Here is a 22342-nt window from a genome sequence, read left to right as displayed (position 1 = left end):
ACATGGATTAGAACTGTTAATGCGGATATCGACGCAGTGTGATCAATGTAGCTATGTCCATCTTACACATTTTGAGGTTGAAAATTTGAAAAAAATGAAAATTAGGGCCGATATTGTTAGTTACATTACAAGCTCGACTTCCCCTTGCACACATTAAGCACTTCAAACCTGTTTCCAAGTCTAGCTGTTACACTTATGAATAGGTGCGGGTCTGCGGTATCACCTTATCAAGAAGGATATGCTAATCTAATCGATTACAGATCTTTAATGATAGCAACCACAAGATCAAGGAACCTGAAAAATTTGCTTCAAAGAGAACAATGCTCTTCTCAATTCTCGTCCCTTGGAATTGTACAGTTTTTCTGAAACAAAAAAGAAATCTTAACTAGTAAATGGGCGAGGAAAGGTGTTGAAAAATATTACGCAGCACGCAGTTACGCCAGCGTCAGATATGTTATGCCAGTCGCGCAAGGTTCACAATCCCACACGTTGTCAAAACCACCTCAGCAAAATTATTCTCAAGGTGTTAATCTCCGCATCTGACACTTTGGAATCTCAAAATTTCACACATGCAACACATGCTGGGAACGTCGCAGATAACACCAGGAGTGGGTAACACTATGCAAGACCTGTGGCCGACCTAGCGTAGATAACAGACAGAATGAGAAAATGTACAATATGTCAAGCAATGGACCATGCATACATCCATAATAAAGGACCTGGATAATCAAAATATTATACTAAGTGTTGTAATAAAATTGAATCAAACTAATGCAACATGTGGTGCAATATATTTAAGATGAACAAAGATACATTCCTTTGAATATCGAGTGCACGTTCATTGGAATTCACACAAAGACTGGGCTTTATAATATTCCCAGATCGCAAAGTAATACAAAACTATACAAAGAGCCTTAAATTAGTAATGTTTGCTATCAATTCAGATAGAGAGAACCCGGGAAACCTCATGGACATGATAATGATACATTCTGACAACATTCGTCAAATGATTGTGATGTAACAAGTTGTCACCTGTGCCACTGGAACAGCTGAGCTCTCAACACACCTGGTAATATTTCAGTGATCACTCACAATTTGGTTTATGGGAAGTGAATCGTTTTGCTATGATTTGGCTATCACCAATTCGTAGATAGACATTCAATTTGTAATGATCGAATGCTAACTTTTAAAAAAGATAACACACAACAGCTGGTACAAAGTATAAAAAATAAATATATGAATCAACAGTGATTGAACTAGTTTCTGTTGATGATTTTGCACTGACTGCAAAGTGTAACTGTTGCTGTATACCAAGTCATGACTGGCTGATAATGCTTGTTGGCAAAATTTATAATGAAAGTCAATTTTGTATGTATATTTCATTCCTTCTAACTGCCGGCACTTATCAAAGATTACAACTCCTTCTTTATGGCAAGCAAACTCTAGTCTTGAATAATAGGCACTTAGGTGTCAAGACCGTTCCTAAATTGACGTTAAAACGTATATCTTTTGTTATGCCAGCCTACGGTTGCAAAAATTTATTATAGGCCTCATAAGAGCAGAACAGATTAAAATAAAAATCGATATAATTTCCAGGTGTAGTTACCTATCAGCATATCATACCTTAATATAAATGGGGCATTTTGCACACCATTAGAATCAACCGGGTCAATACAGCTGTATTATGAAGATTCTAACATAGCGGATACATATCCGCCAATATTTTTCATCAAGCGGATTGTCATCAAGCAATTCATCTCTAAGTTATTACAACATGAATTAAGCTCACATCACAGCTTTACAAAATGGGTTATTTTTGAAACAGGTAGGTGGAAGATAGGCTGTTGTCATTGCTTTATTTATAATTCTCTACCATACCATGCCTCAGAAATTGCGAAAGAACCTCCAGCAAAGAACAGGGACAGGAATTCCCGATTTTACACTCTGGATATAGTACACTTGAAACCTGTGTGTGCCCAAGAAACATTGTCTGATCTGGACTTATTGTGTTCCACACAATAGCATAGACAGGCTGGACGATCGGTAATAGATTTTTATCAATTACAAACACTCCCGATAAGAGCAACAATGGCAGTTTTAGAGAATCTCACTTACGCAAACACAACAAAACAAAAGGTAAGCTACTCTAATGAATTTACAAGCGATTACAAAGATGATCTTTGGTATATGATTTCACACTTACCGATACATGAATGAACACGGACTGATAGTTGGGTCCTTACTATAACCGAGTTTCTTTTTCTGTAAGACAAGATTTTACAAACCATATTACAAGACAATCAACTCCTGAAGACAGCATGAATCTTGGATCAAAAATAGACCAGTTTCGTAATCAACTTCGAATGACAATCAACGGTAAATAGATTCTGCAAAGTAAGTCACTTGAGAATTGCTCATGACCAGTATTAAAACATCTGAAGCTGAGTAGAATTCATAGAATCACTATCGCATCAGAATCGATTTTTCAAGACGGTCAAAAATTCAGCTCATTTTGATTTGCTATAATATCATCGGTATTCCATCAACTGTATCTGAATTGTGGAAAATGTGAATTTAACATTACTGGGCGAAAATTATAAAATCAACATCTAGGCGTGTTTATAATAAAACCAGCAACTAATATGAACTAATTAATCATTATCAAGTAGGCTAACTAGTGGACATAGTCCAAGTCTAGACGATAAATGGAAAAGTAGTATAAAAACAGCAATATATATGCCTATTATTAATTGGTAATTAAAAAAATCACAAATCAAGTTTACTTTTATCCAAAACGTAAGTAACTGCTATTAGCTCACCCATCAGTGAAGAAATTATCAAACTCTTCTTTTTGCTCACTAATGGACAGATCCAAGTCTAAATATGATCCAGAATTGGAGATTTGCAGGGTGCAATCATCAATCTGTATGATTACAGTTGGGTAAGATTACAGAAATATAATTGACATGCAAAATTATCATACTGATTCCAGAGGAACATAATTTGAAATTCGGGATTTGACCTGGCAGACCTGACATCGCTACTCAATCATGGCGATCTCCATCGCCTACTAAGATTATTGAGCTTAACTGTTAAAAACTTGCAATAATACATACTCCCAGGACCCAACAAATACAACCCAAATCACGCCAATCCCTATCAAAAGCAACTGTAAATATGACTACCACAACAACTCTTCATCAATGGCCTACCATCAATTGTGAACCAACTTTTGTCATGATGAATATAATTTATAAAATTGATCAATACTTTGAGAATTTGGTGGACTGATGACTTCATGCTGATCATGATCACTAGCCAATTACATATATTAATATTAAGCATTGTTAAAACAGAACTGCAATCAGAGGAGGGTGAATGGGGGTTGAGTAGACACCTTGAAGAGCTCCGATTTTAATATCAAGGATCATTAAGATCTGGACATTACCGGAATATCACCACTGCGATGTATAATTGACAGCACAATTCACCTTATGGGGAGCTTTCAGCAATCTGTGTACTCCGGCCAGTTGCTCACACAACGGCAAATCGACGTTAAAGGTGTAGCTTGGCGGTCTTGTCGGCTCCGGAAAATTTGTGGACGAAAACGGATCGGTGTCGTCCAAATACTGAACCCGACACGTCAGCCACTGTGACCCATTCGCAACAGTGGTGAGATGTCCAGCATAGTCAGACATGCTGTACTTGCATGAGGCACCAACGATGGCGCAATAGTGATTAAATGTACGCTAACTGAAATTTGATAGAAGTGATTAGAGCAAACCTCACACTAATATTTTTAGCAGTGATGGGATATTGTTACAGATATAGCAAAATGTAGCCTGCATCATCCACATTATCTGCAGCGTTATGTAATTTCCATGTCTATATATATGTTATTTGAAATACTAATTGACACTATGAAATAGATAAAAATCTGTTACTTGTGGGATAGTCAGATTGCCAAGTGCTTATGGTAACAACATGCATCCGAGTGTCGAAACAAAACAATGTACAATTGTCTGACATCAACTGATTGACAAATATAACCAGGCAGATATTATACTACATATAGAATGCAGTCAAGACACTGATTCCATACTGAATCATACAGCTATCTTCGACAAGCTAGACATGACATCAGTCATTTCAAGTTGATGCTTGATCTCATCTCCTCAAGAAGGTATAGTCCTCAATGAAAATAGATCTAAGGGTTTGGCTTGTTTTATTCTATAACCTTCACATGATATAAACTTGAAACGAACTGAGAACACACAAGCAAGCGCAGCCAACAATATGCATCTCCATCACAAAACAACTTTCTTCTTTACCGACTCTCCATTAAAAACATGTTGTTACTATCATATACTTCGCCGTAACGCAATGTGAGTGTCGTTACTCGCCATGCTCTTACAGGATAATTACGGCAATCAAGTGTCAGAATGAATTTACCGCAAACCGTTTATACGCGCTGTTCACGCGTCGTGTAGCAACGGCCGCAACCACTCGCCACATGTAAATGATCAGTGATCAGTCTGATCACATACGGTACGATATTCCGGTTCATAATTTTGTTTACAACTCATCGGTTGAATAGGCTCAAAAAGTTTACAACTGCAATTCGCAAAGAGCTACACAGTACTTGATAATATCATAGTCGTAATACAGTTTACTGCTAATATCGGTAGCTACTCTACTCCCTTACTCACACACGTTGCTATTTCAGTTATGCGTATTGTCATATCTCTCCATCGCCATTTGAGACAAGTCGTCGCCTATACGCTCACAATCGCCGCATTCTTGTTGCTACTTCAAAATCCGAACACCGTGTAATTCTTCTTCCCAGCGAGGCGGCAGCGCGATCTGGCGGTGAGGACAGATGACTAAGGGATGGCTTATGAGATGACGAATCCAATGATCCTACAATGACCAGTCTGTGGTTGCACGCATTTTCCAGTACCGCAATACTATGGTATGATAAAATACTAGATTGAGAAAAATTTCAAGTATGTGAAAAAAAGCTGTCGTCTCCCGCAAAGAAGACATCGTCACATGTTGATCTACTGAGAAAACATTTTGTTGAGTTGAGTTTCCGTACAGTACAGTGTCAAGTCTTGAACTGATCGAAGCAAACTTACATATTTTTTAGAAATATACCTTTAACACTCAGCAATTATTTTGTTGTACATAATAAATTTCGTGGTTTATAAAGGCTATGATTGCACTACTCTATGGTCGCACCGTGCATTTTTTGCAAATGCATTATGCAGCGAACCATGGATTGCAGCAATCATCATTACAAGTAGATAGCGATAGCGTACTGCTGATCTGCTGATCTGCTCCGCGCCTGCTGACTTGTTGGACCTCGGGCATTTGAAAGGTATTTGCGTTTTTTCTGTGCTAAACGCACATCTTGCGGATGATCCACGATAGTCCGTGTTTCAGGTTAAACTGCATTATACCATAATCTCAAATAAGATTGTACGTACGGATTTGCCTATTTATATATAGCATCACCACCGCCTGTTTGGAATTGGTGTCCTGTGCTCACACTATGTTTTGTTTTTTAATTATTTAAAAAAAAATTACTTCAACTTGGAAAATCATCGCTGCTCACCTTTAGCGTGTTACCATAAATACGAACAGAAACAGCTATCACCAGGCCGTGTTATTTTTGGCATTTCAGGAGCCAGATGCCAAAACTGCCAAAAATAAAAATTTAAAAATGCCAAAAATAAGCAATTTTTGGCATTTGCCAAAAATAACACGGCCTGCCAAATAGTGTATTTCGTTCATGGTGTTGTGTTAACAGGACCGCGTTACAAGCGAGAAGAGCGTTTGTGAAAGGCAGGTTTCTTTATCTGGGTCCAGCCCACCCATTAGGGGTGAAAGCATGGTGTCCTAAATGGTGTGGGCACAGCGAGATTGAACGGCTGGCTGCATTTGGTTTACGTCATACTTTCCATTTGCCCAAAGGCAATTTTACAAACATTTTTGACCGGCTTGTCAAGCGCTAAATTTGATAAAACGGGTATCAATGAGAAGCTGCCGCAGTACTGATTATTAAAATATAAATTATATTCTGCTCATGGAACTGGAACCCCCAAAATCAGCCATGATTTTTGCATTGTGATCGAGTTGAACATTGTGACGCAACAAACTGTCTGGCTATTTCTGAGCTGTATAGTCTCGTTTTGCCAGACAGTCGTGTTGCGTCAATGTTCTTAAACAAGCTAACCTTCCGGGGACTCTTCCATGCGAGTTGGTAATATTAAAGCCACCTGATCTGACAGAAGTCCTCCGAAAATATATCGGTACACTGAAGGAGAAATGATAGTCGGGCTAATAAATAGAATGAGTTGAGAAACAACACAGGAAACTCCTGGAAAAGGATCGGGAAGAAAATTCCTTCCACGATGAGATCGATGGCACTGGCGAAGTGATCTCTTTTCATGATGCATGGAAGCCGGTTCGGCCGTCCAAATATTTTGAAGTTCTGAAAACCTTTTGTGGATGACTGGCAACATTCTTTCCCTCAACGGCTACTGTTGAAGCCGATATTTCCCAGATTCGCTGGGCGAGAAATGAATTTAGCAGAAACTTAGCTGATCTGAGTTTGTAAGCACTGTTACAGTGCAATCGATTTAAGTCTATTCAACAGCTGTAACAATCAGCTGTTGAGCGTGTTTGTTAGGCTTTTCTTTTTTTTGTGCTTATTGGCACCGATTCCGATGGATACTGCACATTTTGTGGTTTCGTTTGACATTATTAATCTATGAAATCGTTAGGTTTTTTCTTCTTATTGTTTGTTGGCACTGATTATACGTGGATGCTGCACATTTTGTGGTGTCTTTTGACAAACTGGCCCAAATAAAGCGTTCTGTGACTAATTCGAGGCTGAAACTATCTATTTAGAGGACGATGCCAAAACTGCCAAAAATAAAAATCGAAAAATGCCAAAAATAAGTTATTTTTGGCAGTTTTGGCATATGCCAAAAAGAACACGGCCTGGCTATCACGGTTATGATGAAGGCTACGTTATAGGATATTTTGCAGCATATTCAGCCATCTTAGACATCTAATACTGTGACTTGGCTGAATGCTTGTGTATTCATATGTTGGTAGACTAAAATCATGTATATTTTCATATTTTAGACTAACTATGTCAAGATCCAGCCGCCTGTTTATAAATGAAGTATCATCATGTGTAGACGAAATGCTTGTTGGAGTGGTGCATTCAAATCCAGGCACCTCTATTCTTGCAGGTACTGATAAATGAAATCATAGCAGCACAAAATCTCTGTCAAACTATATTCATCATTTCAGGTCATCGAGTCATTATAAGAAGTGACATTCAAAGTCTCACCGATGCTGGTCAGGTGACAGTTATATGCGGAGGAGGGTCTGGTCACGAGCCATTTGCCGCAGGATATGTTGGTGAAGGAATGTTGTCTGCAGCTGTTGCTGGCTCTGTCTTCGCCTCGCCACCCCCGAATTCCATACTTGCCGCTTTGAAAGCAGTTCGAAGTCCAGGTGAATTCTTATTTATATTTTTGTATAACTGCTGAACCCACTTTCCTGGCAATGGGATCTCAATAGTGATCACTTGTGGCAGTGTCAGTGCATAATTATAATAATCACAATACACTACACAAGACACAATGCGAGAAAATCATCAGCAGGATGTCGACCAAGTATGGTCTTTGAATCTAACATACGCCTCAGCCTAATACCCGATTCTTATTTGGCTTCTTGATGCCTTTTTCGTTCGCATTCGTTTCAGTTGAGAGATAAGATCGAAAACTGATACATCGAACATTAGGCCGAGGTGAATTACCGATAGAGAGCAAGTACTTGTTCGTCTTGACTCTCTCCTATCTGCTAATGGCATCGCATTATGTCTTCTGTAATGCATTGTACGTTGTGTGTCCTGAGTTGGTAAAATAAAAATAATACAAAACGCTTATTATGATTATGTGTAGCAGTACTTGATATTCACGGACACATCATTTTTCTTACTTGATAAATGTCCGCAACTCTATAATCTATGGTCAGGTGGGACACTTATCATTGTTGCAAACTATACTGGCGATCGCATAAATTTTGGGATTGCTGCCGAGAGAGCGAAAGCGCTTGGGATAAAGGTATGACAATGATACTTTCCTATTGGAAATGAGCAAGAGTTGTTCTCTTTCAATTTTAGGTAGCGGTTGTCGTCATCGGTGAAGATTGTGCTGTTCAAAGCATTGACAAAACTGCTGGCCGACGAGGACTTGTCGGCATTGTCTCTGCAATGAAGGTGTTTTTTCAGCAATTTCTAATCTGATCAATTGCTACATTTGATGGTTTTGTAGTTTAAAGCAGAGGTGCGCATCTGTGCATCCTGCGGGCAACAGAAAATTTTGTGTGGCCAGTATGGGTTACCACTTCCGCTTGTCCCGGTACGCTTGAGCTAAGCTCCGGTGGTCTGGGAGAATGACCAACACAGCATTAAAATACGCTGACCCACAAATGTGTTGACAAGATTAATATGTTGAACTGGAGTCTTTTTTTTGGCTTCGTGTGCGTTGCCTAGTATTTACGATCGTTATGAGCTTTTCGATGCCAAATTTATTGAAAATTCTTGCCAACACTGCTACTAATTCCTGATGACATGATGCGTCCTGCGACTACTAGAAGGCCAGGCCCACGGTTTCACAATGTAATATATGACTGGTCCAGTTTCAACAGCATTTCGCACGGTTTAAACGGCTTAGTCACACCTTTTTGTAACTGTGGAAATTGAATTGGTTGCTTTGAAACCTATTTAATTAGAAATGGTAACAAAACATGTCTACGCTGTAATCCTGCATGCTGAATGTGTATTTTTAGATTGCCGGTGCACTGGCGGAGCAAGGTCGCAGGTTAGAAGAGATTGTTCAGACTGTGGAATTCGCCTCTGACAATATGGGTGACTCTTCAGTGGTATATGCTAGGCTTGAAGATTATCATACTATCAAATCTATTTTGATGAATATCCATTGTTCAAGGTTTACTATTTGCTAGGCTGGCAGCTCTCAACCAGGACAACTTGCCCCTGATCCCACGGTTAGGTCAAAGGGATTTTTGGGAGCATAGCAAAGTATCATGATTAGGCCCTTTTTTAGCATCTTGTTTCCCTTTTCGTCCGATTTTTCAAATTGACTTACCTTGCTACTCCTACAAGATTAGTCTGTCCTGAACTGTCCAATAGTAGTCCAACCTGACATGTTTACAAGCGGCACCACAGTTGTATCTGTTTGAGAACAGCTAGTCTTCTTTTATTACAAATGAATTCTGCCTCGGAGAATTAATTTTGTGTCTGCAGGTACTATTGGCGTTAGCCTTTCAGCATGCTCTATTCCTGGAACGGGCCCCTCATTTCATCTCGCAGAGACTGACATGGAAGTTGGACTAGGTAAGTTAAAAGAGAAATAATCTATAATGAAAATTAGTATTCTAATGTCATTAAATTATAAAGCATCATAACAGCATTGTCGTCCCATTCCGCCCCAATACGTGTGCAGAAAATGAACTCAATCATTCTCTACTCCCATTTTTGTTGCGATGTCTTACATATGAGAGAAACTTGTTGTTTAGGAGCTCATGGCGAGGCTGGAGTGGAACGAATTGAAGTGAGCATTATTTCTATCATCAGATGTGCTAAAATTCATTTTGAGCATTACTGCTGTAGCTTTGTATGTTGACTGTTGATGCTGAAGTGGAAGCAGGACAGAGTACTGCTTGTGATAAACGGTTATATTGCTTTGCTTGACATAGGTGATGATTTTACTCATGAAATTTTAATCAATCTATCCTAAATCTTCTTTACTAGAACAAATATGAATGGCAAGAATCAATTAACCAAACAACCAAACTGCTTGAACAATAAGTACAAGCAAATGGACAGCCTCAATCTTGGAAAAAGCAGTACTTAGTTACTGGTTACCTATTCTGCTGATCGTCTATGCTCCGTCGGCATATTGTTCAAGTAAAAAAGGAAGTAGTTCCGTAAGTAATTGACAAGATGACAGGATGCTTGACAGGGCTGTGACTGTGTGCTGAAAATGCAATACTTTGAACTGTCATTCCCAGTATAATGGATATCAAGGAAGTGCGATCTCAAATAACGTTTGTCTTCGCATTTTAGCTCAAGTCTGCCGATGAAACCGTTGAGTACATGCTGAATTTGATGACCGATAGAAGCCGGCCTAATCACCTTCCATTGGAAAGCGGTTCGTTGACGTGATAACTTAAACATGAGATGTCCAATTTGGTCCAACATTAATGTCTCTGCTCAGGTGACAAGGTGTCGCTTATTTTGAACAATCTCGGCGGGTTATCAGAGCTCGAAATGCACATACTTGGAAGAAAAGTTGTACAGTATTTGGGTGAGTTTGGATATCGTTGTAACTACCGAGCAGTGAGCATAACTGCCAGGGTTTATTGCATGGCCCTATACAAGATTCGGGTTGATTTTGTCAGGCCTGCTGAACTTGCGGATGTGGTTAAAGTAGTCAGCATTAATACTCAATAAAAGTAGAGGTAATACCATAAATTTCAATTCAAGTACTGGTATGGGAAGAAGAAGCTATTTTTAAGACATGTCAAAAGTTCTTCATTGATGACCACCTTTGTGAACTTGTCTAGTAAGATTGCACTATAAGACAATAATCTACTGTTTGCACCATCGGCGATTAAAGGAAATTGAATAAAAGAGGAAAAATATTGTTTCTACTTGTAAAGTAGCTTCCTGTCTAAGGAGTTTGAATTCATGTGAAATAGTTTGCATCTACGCGTCTTGTCCGTTGTATTTCGTCTGCCATGGTAATTTACACCAGTCTCTTGCACAATTTACATATCTGATTCCTCTACTGCCAATTTCATATACATACTCTGTAGATTGCAGTCTTGGTTAGAGAGAATATAAGCTTGAAAGATGTGATGTTTGCGCAAACCCCCAAAAAAGTACTACATCACTAATTCTGATAGATACTGGTATTGCTGGTAATATTGAAAGTCCTACGGAACTGATTTATATTTATTGAAGTAAATCATACAATGTATGCCTGATTAATAAGAAGTGTGCCATTATTACAAAAATTCACTTGAACCAAAGCAATTCATCTAGCATTCTGTGTAGACCATGAATATGCATGTTCATTGTTCATGGCTGACTTGAAATGGAGGAGGGTATCAGTCAAATGAGGTAGTTACCATGCTGTGCTAATGGATATGAGTAAAGCCCAGTGAATAGTACATCTGTTTCAGTTGACTGTATTCTAAAACAGTTGCATGTGTCATTAAATAACCCGCAAAATTATGTCTGTAGGAGACATGGGTGTGGAAGTCTGCTGTTATTTCTTTGGTCACTTCATGACATCGTTGGACATGGCTGGCTTTAATGTGAACCTGACAAAGTTGAATGATTTACTGGAATCCGCTATAAGTAAGAGAAGGCATTCTGTATTTGAATGGTCCCAGATCATAGTTAGGTTAGTCATGGATGTGACTGTAGTTGTAAGTAACAGACTATATTTGAACTCAAGTTCAAAAAAATGTCTCGTCAGGGAAAAATATGACAACTATAATAAAAGTACTGTCTTACTAGGCAGGCTGAAACTGCTTCAACTAGTTGATTAACGGATTTGGAAAGTACTGTTGCTTGAAAAAATTAGAGCGATGTATTTAATTATTTTCTTTATAACGTCTCATGTCTGCCTATGCCGGTTGACTATTAGAACCAGTAGACATCTTTTTTAAACAATCTCTCTTGACCGCGTTCTAGAGCGCCGTGATACTTGATAAAATTGTTAGGTTGCCTAAAAAAACTGCACACCAAATTTGGCTCAATTCCGAGTTCCAACCAGCAGAAACATTTCTATGAGAGTAAAAAAATTTTGATTTAATAAATATAAATTTCAAATTATACCGGCTACCCCATGAAATTGTTAGGTTGTCTAAGAAAATGATGCATGAAAAATTTGGCGTAATTCCAACCTGTAGAAACGAAGTCATTGGAGTATAGAATTTTGGATTTGAAAAATAATATTTGAGGTGGATCATTCTATAATTATTAATGAAAGTATTAGCCACCGTACATACTATTTTTTCCAATCCAAAATTTTCGACCTCAAAAACTTTGTTTCAACGTGTTGGAATTGCGCATTGCTTTTTCGAAAAACTAACAATTTCATGCGGTATGGTAGCTGATCAAACTTGAGAATTTTTCAATTAATTTAATAAATGCAAAATTTCCTTCTCTCATAGCAATGATTTGACTTGTTGGAATTGAGCCAAATTTGGTGCGCATCGTTTTCTTGCGCAATCTAATAATTTTATAACGTTGTCAGGAAAATTTGAAGGGCCATTTTCGAACAGCTTTACTGATCAGGTTTCATTAGAAAAATTACACAAACCTAATCGGCAACTGTGTTATGCCGTAGAAATTTTGAAACTGCCAGCATTTCACTCTCGGAACCTATTTTCTGCAACTTGAAATAGCCTTTACTGTTGTTGAATAGTCCGACTAGAAATTAGAGGTATAGACGTAATTCAAGTGTAAAGTGCAATATCTACTTCGCCTATTGCCCGCGCATCTTTCTCATTATAATCAAAAGTATCCTTTGTCAGATTATCCTACCAAAGCTTCAGCGTGGCAAAGTAACCAAAACCGTTTTTCATCGAAACAGAACGTGTACATGAAAATCGACGATATTGAGTGGCAAGAAGAGGAGAACAAAAAATTCTCAAGTACAGGAGATTCAATGTATTCATCAGGTAAGGGTCTATTATGTAATGTTCGTCCCATAATGAAATCTATGAACCGTATTGGATCTATGTAGTAAATCGTGCTCGCTCATAATGATAACCAGCAGTTCTGTTATTTTAATCTGCTCAAGAGACACACTGGTGGCATACTAGTTACGGCATCTGTGCCAGACTTGGACAACTAGAAGATTTTCAGCTTTTCTGAATTAGATTAGAACTAGAATTAGAGCTCCACAGTTTTTCTCTAATTAGAATTAGAATTAGAGCTACACAGTTTTTCCAAATTAGATTTGAATTAGAATTAGAGCTACACAGCTTTTTCCAAATTAGATTAGAATTAGAGCTACTAAGTCAGGTCATATCAAATCACAGTACGTGGTGCAAAAGGCCGTCAGGCGATAAGCGCCACATATTTTTGTTTAATAAACAACAACAACAACAGTGCATTCCCATACCCATGAGAATTGTTAACTTCTGTACACCAAGCTTGGCTCGATTTTTACTATACTTTAATGAAATATTACTTCTTTTATGGTAACCATGGGCATCGCCCATGTTAGTCAGAACGGCGATGTACTAATGACAAAGAGGAATCTTCAGGAAAACAATAATTAGATTAGAACTAGAATTAGAGAATAGGGACATTTCACAAATTAGATTAGAATTAGAATTAGAACATAAGAACATTTCACAAATTAGATTAGAATTAGAATTAGAGCATGGAAACAATTCACAAATTATATTGGAATTAGATTACTGGCATTTCGCTCTGATTTAGTGAAAGTAGACAACTAGAATTATCTAGTTGTCCAAGTCTGATCTGTGCCCATGCCCATGTTAGTAACTTCAGCAATTATGAGCGTTAACAATATAAATTTGCTTATTTTTTATGTGTATGCCACCCTTGATGTACCAGGTTTATCTACCTCATGACACATAGCTTCACTTTACACTTAGATACATGACAGTGCAGTGACTTCACTACAACTGCACACACTCTCATTATCTTTTCTTGAGATTTACATTGTTTTTGTGTTATAAAGTTATTCGATCTCATTCAACTCACATCAATAAGACATTTGGCCCGTGAAGCATTACTTAAAGAACATATTTTAGGCCTCACTGGTCGTCGACCGATGTGTGCCGTTCATTTCAGTCTGTGAAACTGTAAAGAAATGTTGTCGCGCTTTAATTTCGAATGAGGCATACCTGAATGATTTGGACTCGGGAGCCGGGGACGGAGATTGCGGATCTACCTTCAAACGAGGCGCTACGAGTAAGTGGCGAAACAAATTGTCGTCGAGATTCATTTGCCGATTTCTGTGTGTCAGAAATTAACCGATTCATAAAATATGGCTTGGCAGGAAAGCTTCGTCAAGGGAAGATAACATCCCGCCAATTTCGAGCATTGTGATTTATTGCGATAGTATAATTGTGAGTTTATGTCATTTTTGTAAATTTGCCCCCTCACCTCGGTTGTGCCTATTTTAGTTTTGTCATTTTTTCGTATTTGGTGTCTTTAATGAATATATATCATCACATGCAATTAGTCATCCTCTATCGCCCATAAAGAGGCTGCCAGTAATGATATGTATTTTCACTTCTTCATAATATGGCCGTGTTTTTCTTTGTTCACACCAATAACTTGAGATGTTTTTTTTGCAACTTTCCGTCATTGATGATTGGAAATAGCACAAGCAGGCCCTTTCTCATATTCACAAGATAACATTTTCACAATGACAGCTGCATACAGCACTATTAGCCATTCGTACCTTTGAAGTTACTATAGGTTCGTGAGTAGTATCAGTGGCTACTTCACGGTCTCTGCGCTTTATACGTTACATTCTTGAGGCAGGGTAACTTGTTACTGAGGAGAGAGAAAAATGCAGCCAGTCGTGCTCTGCAGAAGTGGCTCATGATATTTGCGATTTGTTTTGAACAGTGATACTATCTGAGTTGGAAAAGAACACAGACAAGTCTGTAGCTGGCATTCTGGGTTTAATCGCTGCGTGCGCCGAGAATTCGATGGGTGGAGCATCCGGAGGGGTGAAATTAATTTTTTTCCCGTCCGTTTTTTCACTACTAATTTTTGTAATATTATCCATCAGGTCTACAGTCTTCTTTTTACGACCGCTTCCCGACACTTGAACGAGCCCGCCTCTCTGAAGTCGTGGTGCACTGCACTTGATGCCGGTATCACATCTGTTTCCAGGCATGAGAGATTGTAATATTCTTGAACACTGATACTATTTCTATCTTACCTTTCTTGAGCAGATACGGGGGAGCCGAACCTGGAGACAGGACCATGGTACGCCACCTTTTCCTTATAACTTTGCAACTGAGGTTGTTCTCAGACATATAAACAGAAGTTGATTTTTAAAAAATAAGAGGAACTTTTCCGTGAAATGGTGGCGTTAGGTCATCAAGTTAACTGGTTACAGATATAATGTGAATATATAGGTCTATCTGTAATAAATTTAAATGTAATTATAGTAATGATAATAACAGCATTTACTGTTGTCAGTCAAATATGTCAGTCAAACCCACTTTTACGATACTTCTGTGGTCATCACTGTGAATAGACGTAGGGTAACCCTAGCATTGAGGGCAAAGCGCCTTTCATCACTTGGCTTCACCCCTGGCACTAGCATACCTTGCTGCTATCCTCGCACCAATTGAAAATATCCCGCTTCGCACATCCATATGATATGCTAAATGCTATAGTTCAGCGGTTCTCAACCTTTTTGGACATGCACCCCCCTTTGCGATGGTCAAAAAACTTGCGCCCCCTGACCCCCTGCACTTATCATCATATCAAAGCGAGCATATCATCTAATACAACGGTGGGCAACCTTTTTGCTGATCACGGCCGCATTTCGATTACTTATGTAGCTTAAGGCCGCATTCCAGGGCATAGCGGTAATGAACTAACTGGACGCAAAATACCTATGTTAAACAGTCCATATCCAATTATCCATTCCCCGTGAACTCCGGATTATTCTACTTTTCACAACGACCTATTGTACGCACCGAAATCGCGAATGGCAATGTTATGAATAGTTGCTGGGATTGCATATTGTCGCGCGGAGCGCAAAAATTTTTCATATTCACGAATGAATTCGGTAATTAATAGTAGCAGTGTCACATATTACTGTCAGATAATTATCCTTTCTCAGCCCATGTGATCAGATTCACCGGTAAAGGTGATGGAGGGAGGGCTTTCGAAAATTTCGGGCAAGTTATAAATGATAATGCATCTTCAGGTGGGCCAATTGTTTTTAGTAACTTTGTTGAATGCTGTTATTTCGTGACCTCATCAGGTATGTTGATTATATCGGTAGTGGTAATAGTGGAAATATATTGAAATCGCCCAAATTTACCATAAACAAATTTCTTTTGTGAGGAGCACACGATTCCGACTCCTGCTCAGGTTGAGAAGGGCGCTACTATATTAAAATCGAAAAATGAAGTCGTGTTGAATTGCGCAGAGCGAGAAGATAATTTTAAGATTAATTAAAATCTCTCAAAAATTTGGGAGTGAATTCGTAATTTCAATTTGCATGTCGACGGCCACCAACACATACTAATTGAATTAGGTGTCGACGGCCGCACAAATTCCCTTCTACGGCCGCAGGTCCCCCCTGATCTAATAGTATACATATGGTATATCTTACGCCAAGTTTGAATCCGCATTCCAGTTGTCGAGTCTTTTACATTTCTGACAAATTTCCCCAAACTTGTTGAAAAATAACAAAAAAAAAACATTGAACAGGACATCTATTTATTTCGAGGTAGGTTGCACTGAGACTAATCCTAATGCTGGTAGTTCTGTCCTGCCATGCTAAATTTGATCAGTTTTGGAATTGAATTAAATAGTGTTGATTTTGGGTAGCCTAATTGAGAGTGACACCGGGCAACCTATATTGCATCTAAGTCTGTCTTGGGCAGTGATTCCCAACCGCGGCCCTGAGGGCCGCATGCGGCCCGCAGATAGCCTTCTTGCGGCCCCCACAAAATATTAAGAAATCGAGTATTGACCAAAAATAAAATTTTACATTTATGAAATGCACGTACTTGGCTTGGAGTCTGAAGTTTTTATTTAGGATTGCAGGATAGTCGTAAGTAGACTACTAACGTTACGTCGCTGCTGTTTCACTGCAATGTGCCCTAACTTTCCAGTTGAACGAGCAGTAGCTATAGATATAGGTATAGACAGGACCATAACTGCGGCACGACACACCCTCCCATTTGGGGGGGGGGGCGAGCTCAAAGGGGGCTCAAAATTATTTCGTGAATAAGTATAAATTATAGAGTATTTTTTGAAAATTTGTGCGTCTTTTTACACTAGGCGTGATTTCATGCTGCCAAGCTGCCAAATATCTTGACTTTTGGGTCCTCATCCCCCCAAAAAATATATTTATCGAAATGGTCGTATCGGCGTTTGTCATTACCGCGCCACGACGCACCAAGACATATTAAGTTTTACGCCATGTAACATGCGACTCCAAGAAGTGTGTCAGAAAGATTGGCAGCGAGAAAACCTTGGCCAAAAAGGAGTGCCCTTATGCTGACCGAAGCTTCGTTATATATACAAAATACTGTCTTGGAAATCTGAGCCACACAAGACACATATCATGCCGCAGGGAAAAATTATATTCCAGTGAAGAAATACCAATTTGAAATAGTGTGCGCCTCTTAGTTTAGTAGCATACGTTTGTGCTATTCTATATTTTTTGATATAACAGACAGCAGGTTACGAAATAACATCATGTTACGGGGTCATACCAACGGGTTCTGCAGTGTCCAAGACACCTCACTTAGCTCACCGGTAAATATGATTACGTGAGCAGCGAGGACAAGAAATTTATAGCAATATGCAATTCCCAATAATATTGATCGATTTTATCATAAATTATCGAAAATTTCGCGCCTCGCGCTGGCTCACTTAACGGTACCGCTAATTTTGTGGTAAAAGCGAACAAGGTGGTAGGGGTAGGTTTTTCACCCTATGGGAGCCCAAGACCAAAGTTTTTTTTGGGGAGGGAGGCTCACGAAGTGCCTTTTTGTTCCTGCCAACGGATATACGCCCGGAGATGTTTAATTATTATTGAGGGGTCCTACCTTTTCAAACACACCTCTCTCGGCTCTACCTGTAAAACTGATTACGTGAGCAGAGAGAGGATAAAACTTGATAGCAATATACATGCGATTCCCGATCATGTTGACCGATTCAATTATGAATTACAGAAAATTTTCGCGCTTCGCGCGTTTAGGCAATAAAAGCTCACCCACTAAACGGCCCCGAAAGCAGCATAATTGGTAGTCCTACAGCTCACGACCGGAGTGTCCGAATAATTTGAAAGCTACTGTCGTACTGATTCTAAAAATACGAATTGAAATCTCGCCAGGGCAATAAAACTGTTCTGAAATAGCCACCAAAGGTCGATTGTTCTGAACAATGGGAGCGCAGCAACACAAAGACCATAACAATGGCCAATGGCTTCGAGCGATTGATCGGAACATTGCCAATTTTCATATTTTGATGACTATTTTGGGTCCGTTTCATTGCCCTGGTATTCGTGCGGCCCCGACCGTACTCTAGAATTTTACATTTGGCCCCGGCACCGAAAAAGGTTGGGAACCACTGGTCTTGGGCAGTGCAGGTCGCAAGCTATTAACAACAGCTACCCAGCGCACGGAGCTTTAGGCCACTGCCAAAGCTATGAAGTAATGGATGGCTTACACATGGGAATTGCTCTAAATCTTCAAAGAATATCAAAAATTTGCTCAAATGAAGTTGAAATCAGCCTATACTCCGTTGAGCGCGACAGCTTGAGTTTGAATTTAGCAAGCTTTCTTGAATAGGTACGAAATAAGTTACATCTTCGACAATCGTCTTTTCAAAATGGTTGTGAAACACATGTTCAGTCACAATTTATACAGACTTTGTCAATTTCTTGCGCCTCCCCTGAGAGCCTCCCGTGCCCCCTGGTTGAGAACCACTGCTATAGTTCGACCTGTTGAAAAATACCGATAAGTGATATTGATTTTCAAAAGGTGGTGTATTTATCGCTTGTTGAACAGGACCCTGTTAGATGAACCGAGAATTTTACAACTGAGCTTGTCATGTCACTTCATGTATTCTGACTTGGAGATGGATACTATGTGACTTGTGACAAACCAAATCATTTCTAAGGGACTATTCCAGCATCCCGTCAGTTATATATGACACTTTTCTCTCCAGCTGGATGCACTTGTAGCCGTTCAAAAGTCTTTGAAGGACGGTGTGGAGTCAAATTCCAGTATCCGAGATGTTTTAAGGCATGCGTCAGAGGTTCGTGATAGTTGAGTTATCTTCGCATGTAAGACCCATGCAATTATGGTTGACTTCCAATATGATAATTTAACCAGTTGCAAGATGTATGAACTCTGGTCACAACCGTTTTATACTGTATATTGTCATGTGCGTGCTTTGGCTACAAATAACACTATAATCACATCCAATATGATAATGGGAGAAGATGGGGTTTGTTATTCATTATGTCATATCTTTGGGTATAGATAAATTGAGTACCTGGCTGATCTAATTCCGCATCAAGCGTAAATGACACCGTTCGTAAAAAAATCATCAATTGGTTTGTCATAAGCAGAGGTGGTCAGTAACGAAGTACTACTTTGTAGGAGTACTCTAGATTTTGCCTAATTGCGCAGATAGTGAAGTTGTTGGACCACTTCCAGGTCCACCTACATTTTACGATTTTGATTTTGAAAACTGCAAGTAGTATTGGCACAATTTTCAGCCCTTATATGAGTGAAATTACCATGAAAACTGTAAAATACTCCCTGTATCATGGTAACTAGCCTATATATTTGAAGATTGCCGCTGTTATTTTGCAGTGTCATTAGTAGGGGCACCATATGTCCTATTTTAGAGGATTTGTCTTGTTTCAATAAAAGTAAAGTTGTCCTCCGATGACGCTTTAGATTATATATTGGACAGATGATATTTTCATCTGCCCAAGACACACACACAATGTAAGATGAGAAATACAAGACACACAATCAGGGTCATTTTATCTGGGCTTTTTTGTCACCTGCTTGGATGGCGACGACGCTCACAATTACGCTATCTCCCCCGCATTTTGTCCTCATTTTTTCTTCCAACTAGATTTTTAGGCGATTATTCAGTGAAGAACTGAATGAATTTCCCGTTTTTATGTCTGTTATTGTAACTTGTTGGCCTGTAACCACCAGACTTGTCGCCAAGAAAAATGTGTCCTTTTTTGGATTCTGAAAATATGGTAAGCCTGGTAATTAGTCGTTTTGTGTTGTTCACGAAGATACTACAATCTTTACATCGCCTAGGCCAAGTTGGTGTCTTATTCCATAGACTACTCCAAGTCGCTTCGACATCTTCCTGTCTTTTCATTGTATCGCTTTTTTTGTGGTGTATTGAACTGATAAAATTGCTTATAAACCAATGATGATGATGATGATGATCTCGATTAACCATGCTAAAAGCATGCGACCCCTCGGGTGTAAAAGGACCGTAGATGTTATAACACCATTATTACGGAAACAACAATTCTTCCATTATGACCTCAATTCCTTGAAAATTCTTACCAGAGTGCGACAGCGGCAGCTCACGCCACGACAACCATGAAAGCAAGGGCGGGGCGGGCGAGTTACGTAAACGCGGAACGACTCACAAAACCGGACGCTGGGGCGATGGGCGTGGCGATATGGATGAAAGAACTTACGTAGTTCGGTTCTTGCGAGCGTAATCTTTCGTATTTTTGCGAAGCGGCGATCGCGAGTATTTCTGAATCTATGGCGTTCTGAAGACATCTAGCACTGTGGTAGTCGATCGTCGACATGAGTGTTTCTAATCCGATACGATGGAATGTCCGTATTTTAATTACAATATACAAACGGAGCATGCAGTCGTTTTCTTTCGTTGTGCAAACACCAGCGTGATATCTCGAGGCAGACTATAGTTAGTATCAACTGCATCGAATTCAGCTCTCGAATGTGTATAGTATACTGTATATCGTCGATGTGCAATCAAAGTAGCTTAGTAAATTTTTGAAATCTTGGGAAATTACTTTTTTGTAATATTTTCATTTTTTTGGTCATATCTTGGTCATGCTTCCATCATGTTCACATTGTTTCAAAGTTAACCATAACCAAGGTGTTGCCAAGAGAAATTCAAAACTCTGCCAAACTTACTACTCTCAAAATTTGTAACATGGGCATTAGCTGCTCCGATTTCATATCGACGATATAGGCAAATTGGTCACAACAATTTTGTTAGAATGTATTTATAAATGTGATTGTCTTCCGTGCCAGTCGTGAATATCTACAATGTTACTCACATTTTCACTTTGAGTGTGGGGTGTCAGCAGCGTGTACTCAAAGGTGGCGTGGACACTAGTGCGGAGCATGGACCGGAGCCGGATTGGATATCCGGCCGGATTTTTTCAATGTTGGCCCGACCGGATCGGAGCCGGATCAGTACTTTTTTGATAAGGCCAGAATCTTTATGGATAAGCATGACGTTTGTAACTATAAACTACCAACCAACCACACGCAAGTAACCGCCAAGCCAGTGCGAAAATAAACGAGCCATATTTATAAATTGACGGATTTCCGGCCGGACTTTTTCATTTTTGGCCGGAGCCGGATCAGCACTTTTTCCTGATATGGCCGGAGCCAGACCCGGACCCGGACCAGAGAATTGAAAAACCGGATCGGAGTCGGACCAGAGAATTTGTCGATCCGCTCCGCACTAGTGGACACTCGAAAAATCACGTGACCGTCACACCCAGAAATTACTGCCTTAACCATTAAGTGACGACCTTGAAACTTGGCACAGTATCAGATGACATCATCAAGCTGCACCATACGAAGTCCTGTCAACAATCTCGATTTAGAACACTTTCGAAATCAACGAATACTAATACTGACTTTTGCCCTTAATCACCGCTGCAGACAGATCGACAATAACAAAGTTTTCAAAGGCATCTGGGTGTGACGGTCACGTCATCATCATCATTGGTTTATTAGCAATTTTATCAGTTCAATACACCACAAAATGCGATACAATGAAAAGACAGGAAGATGTCGAAGCGACAAGGAGTAGTCTATGGAATCTGACACCCACCTTGGCCTAGGCGATGTAAAGAGGAGGCATGCACACTGAATGAAAGTAAAGAAGATAGTATAGAAAAAGAATGCGACAAGAAATAGGGCGGCATGTCATGGGAAGCGAGATCGATAGGTCAGTCGTGGTCCGGTAATCTTGAGGATGGACTGTATTTATTTAGTAGTAATTGCTTGTATTTCGACTTGAATGTGGACATGCTCGTCGATGTCGGATGGCCGGCGGGATACTGTTCCACACATCCGGTCCGGCATATTTGATGGAGCGATGATCTTTTCGGTCGATCATATGATATTTGGACGACGTGGACGCACGTGTGTTGTACTTGTGCGCTTTTGATTCAGAGGTAAAGAAGTCATTGAAATATTCGGGGCAACGACCGCAGTGAAA

At 39.5% G+C, this 22342-nt stretch overlaps 2 protein-coding genes across 8 annotated transcripts in view; one reads left to right on the top strand and one right to left on the bottom strand.

Moving 5' to 3' along the window:
• The window catches only part of LOC145439077 (FH1/FH2 domain-containing protein 3-like), a 36034-nt gene extending 31317 nt beyond the window's left edge, over window positions 1-4717 (bottom strand). For 3 of the 7 annotated variants that reach the window (XM_080316547.1, XM_080316548.1, XM_080316549.1), the window contains exons 1-4: window positions 3492-4715; window positions 2820-2923; window positions 2204-2262; window positions 295-362 (exon numbers count right to left, since the gene is read on the bottom strand). In XM_080316547.1, coding sequence (XP_080172673.1) covers window positions 295-362; window positions 2204-2262; window positions 2820-2923; window positions 3492-3698 — 438 coding nt within the window. In that variant the 5' untranslated portion in view covers window positions 3699-4715. Of the gene's footprint in view, window positions 1-294; window positions 363-2203; window positions 2263-2819; window positions 2924-3491 lie in introns of all 7 variants that reach the window. The other 4 variants (XM_080316552.1, XM_080316551.1, XM_080316545.1 and 1 more) reach the window with 3 other exon arrangements.
• Window positions 4718-5165: 448 nt separating this feature from the next.
• On the top strand, window positions 5166-20732 carry LOC145439080 (triokinase/FMN cyclase-like). Its single transcript, XM_080316555.1, has 18 exons — window positions 5166-5380; window positions 7156-7265; window positions 7327-7533; window positions 8056-8144; window positions 8204-8299; window positions 8872-8950; window positions 9347-9436; window positions 9619-9653; window positions 10169-10253; window positions 10320-10409; window positions 11351-11467; window positions 12652-12798; window positions 13946-14065; window positions 14732-14835; window positions 14898-15001; window positions 15064-15097; window positions 19034-19123; window positions 20416-20732. The coding sequence occupies exons 2-18, from the start codon at window positions 7163-7165 to the stop codon at window positions 20551-20553; spliced, it is 1728 nt and encodes a 575-aa protein (XP_080172681.1). The 5' UTR covers window positions 5166-5380; window positions 7156-7162; the 3' UTR covers window positions 20554-20732.
• Window positions 20733-22342: the final 1610 nt, after the last annotated feature.

Source organism: Botryllus schlosseri, chromosome 5 (assembly GCF_051294905.1).
Source record: "Botryllus schlosseri isolate E-star chromosome 5, Bs_hap1, whole genome shotgun sequence".
Taxonomy (NCBI): Eukaryota; Metazoa; Chordata; class Ascidiacea; order Stolidobranchia; family Styelidae; genus Botryllus; species Botryllus schlosseri.
Note: the sequence above shows the minus strand (reverse complement) of the source record. Positions and strands in the feature narration are given on the sequence as shown.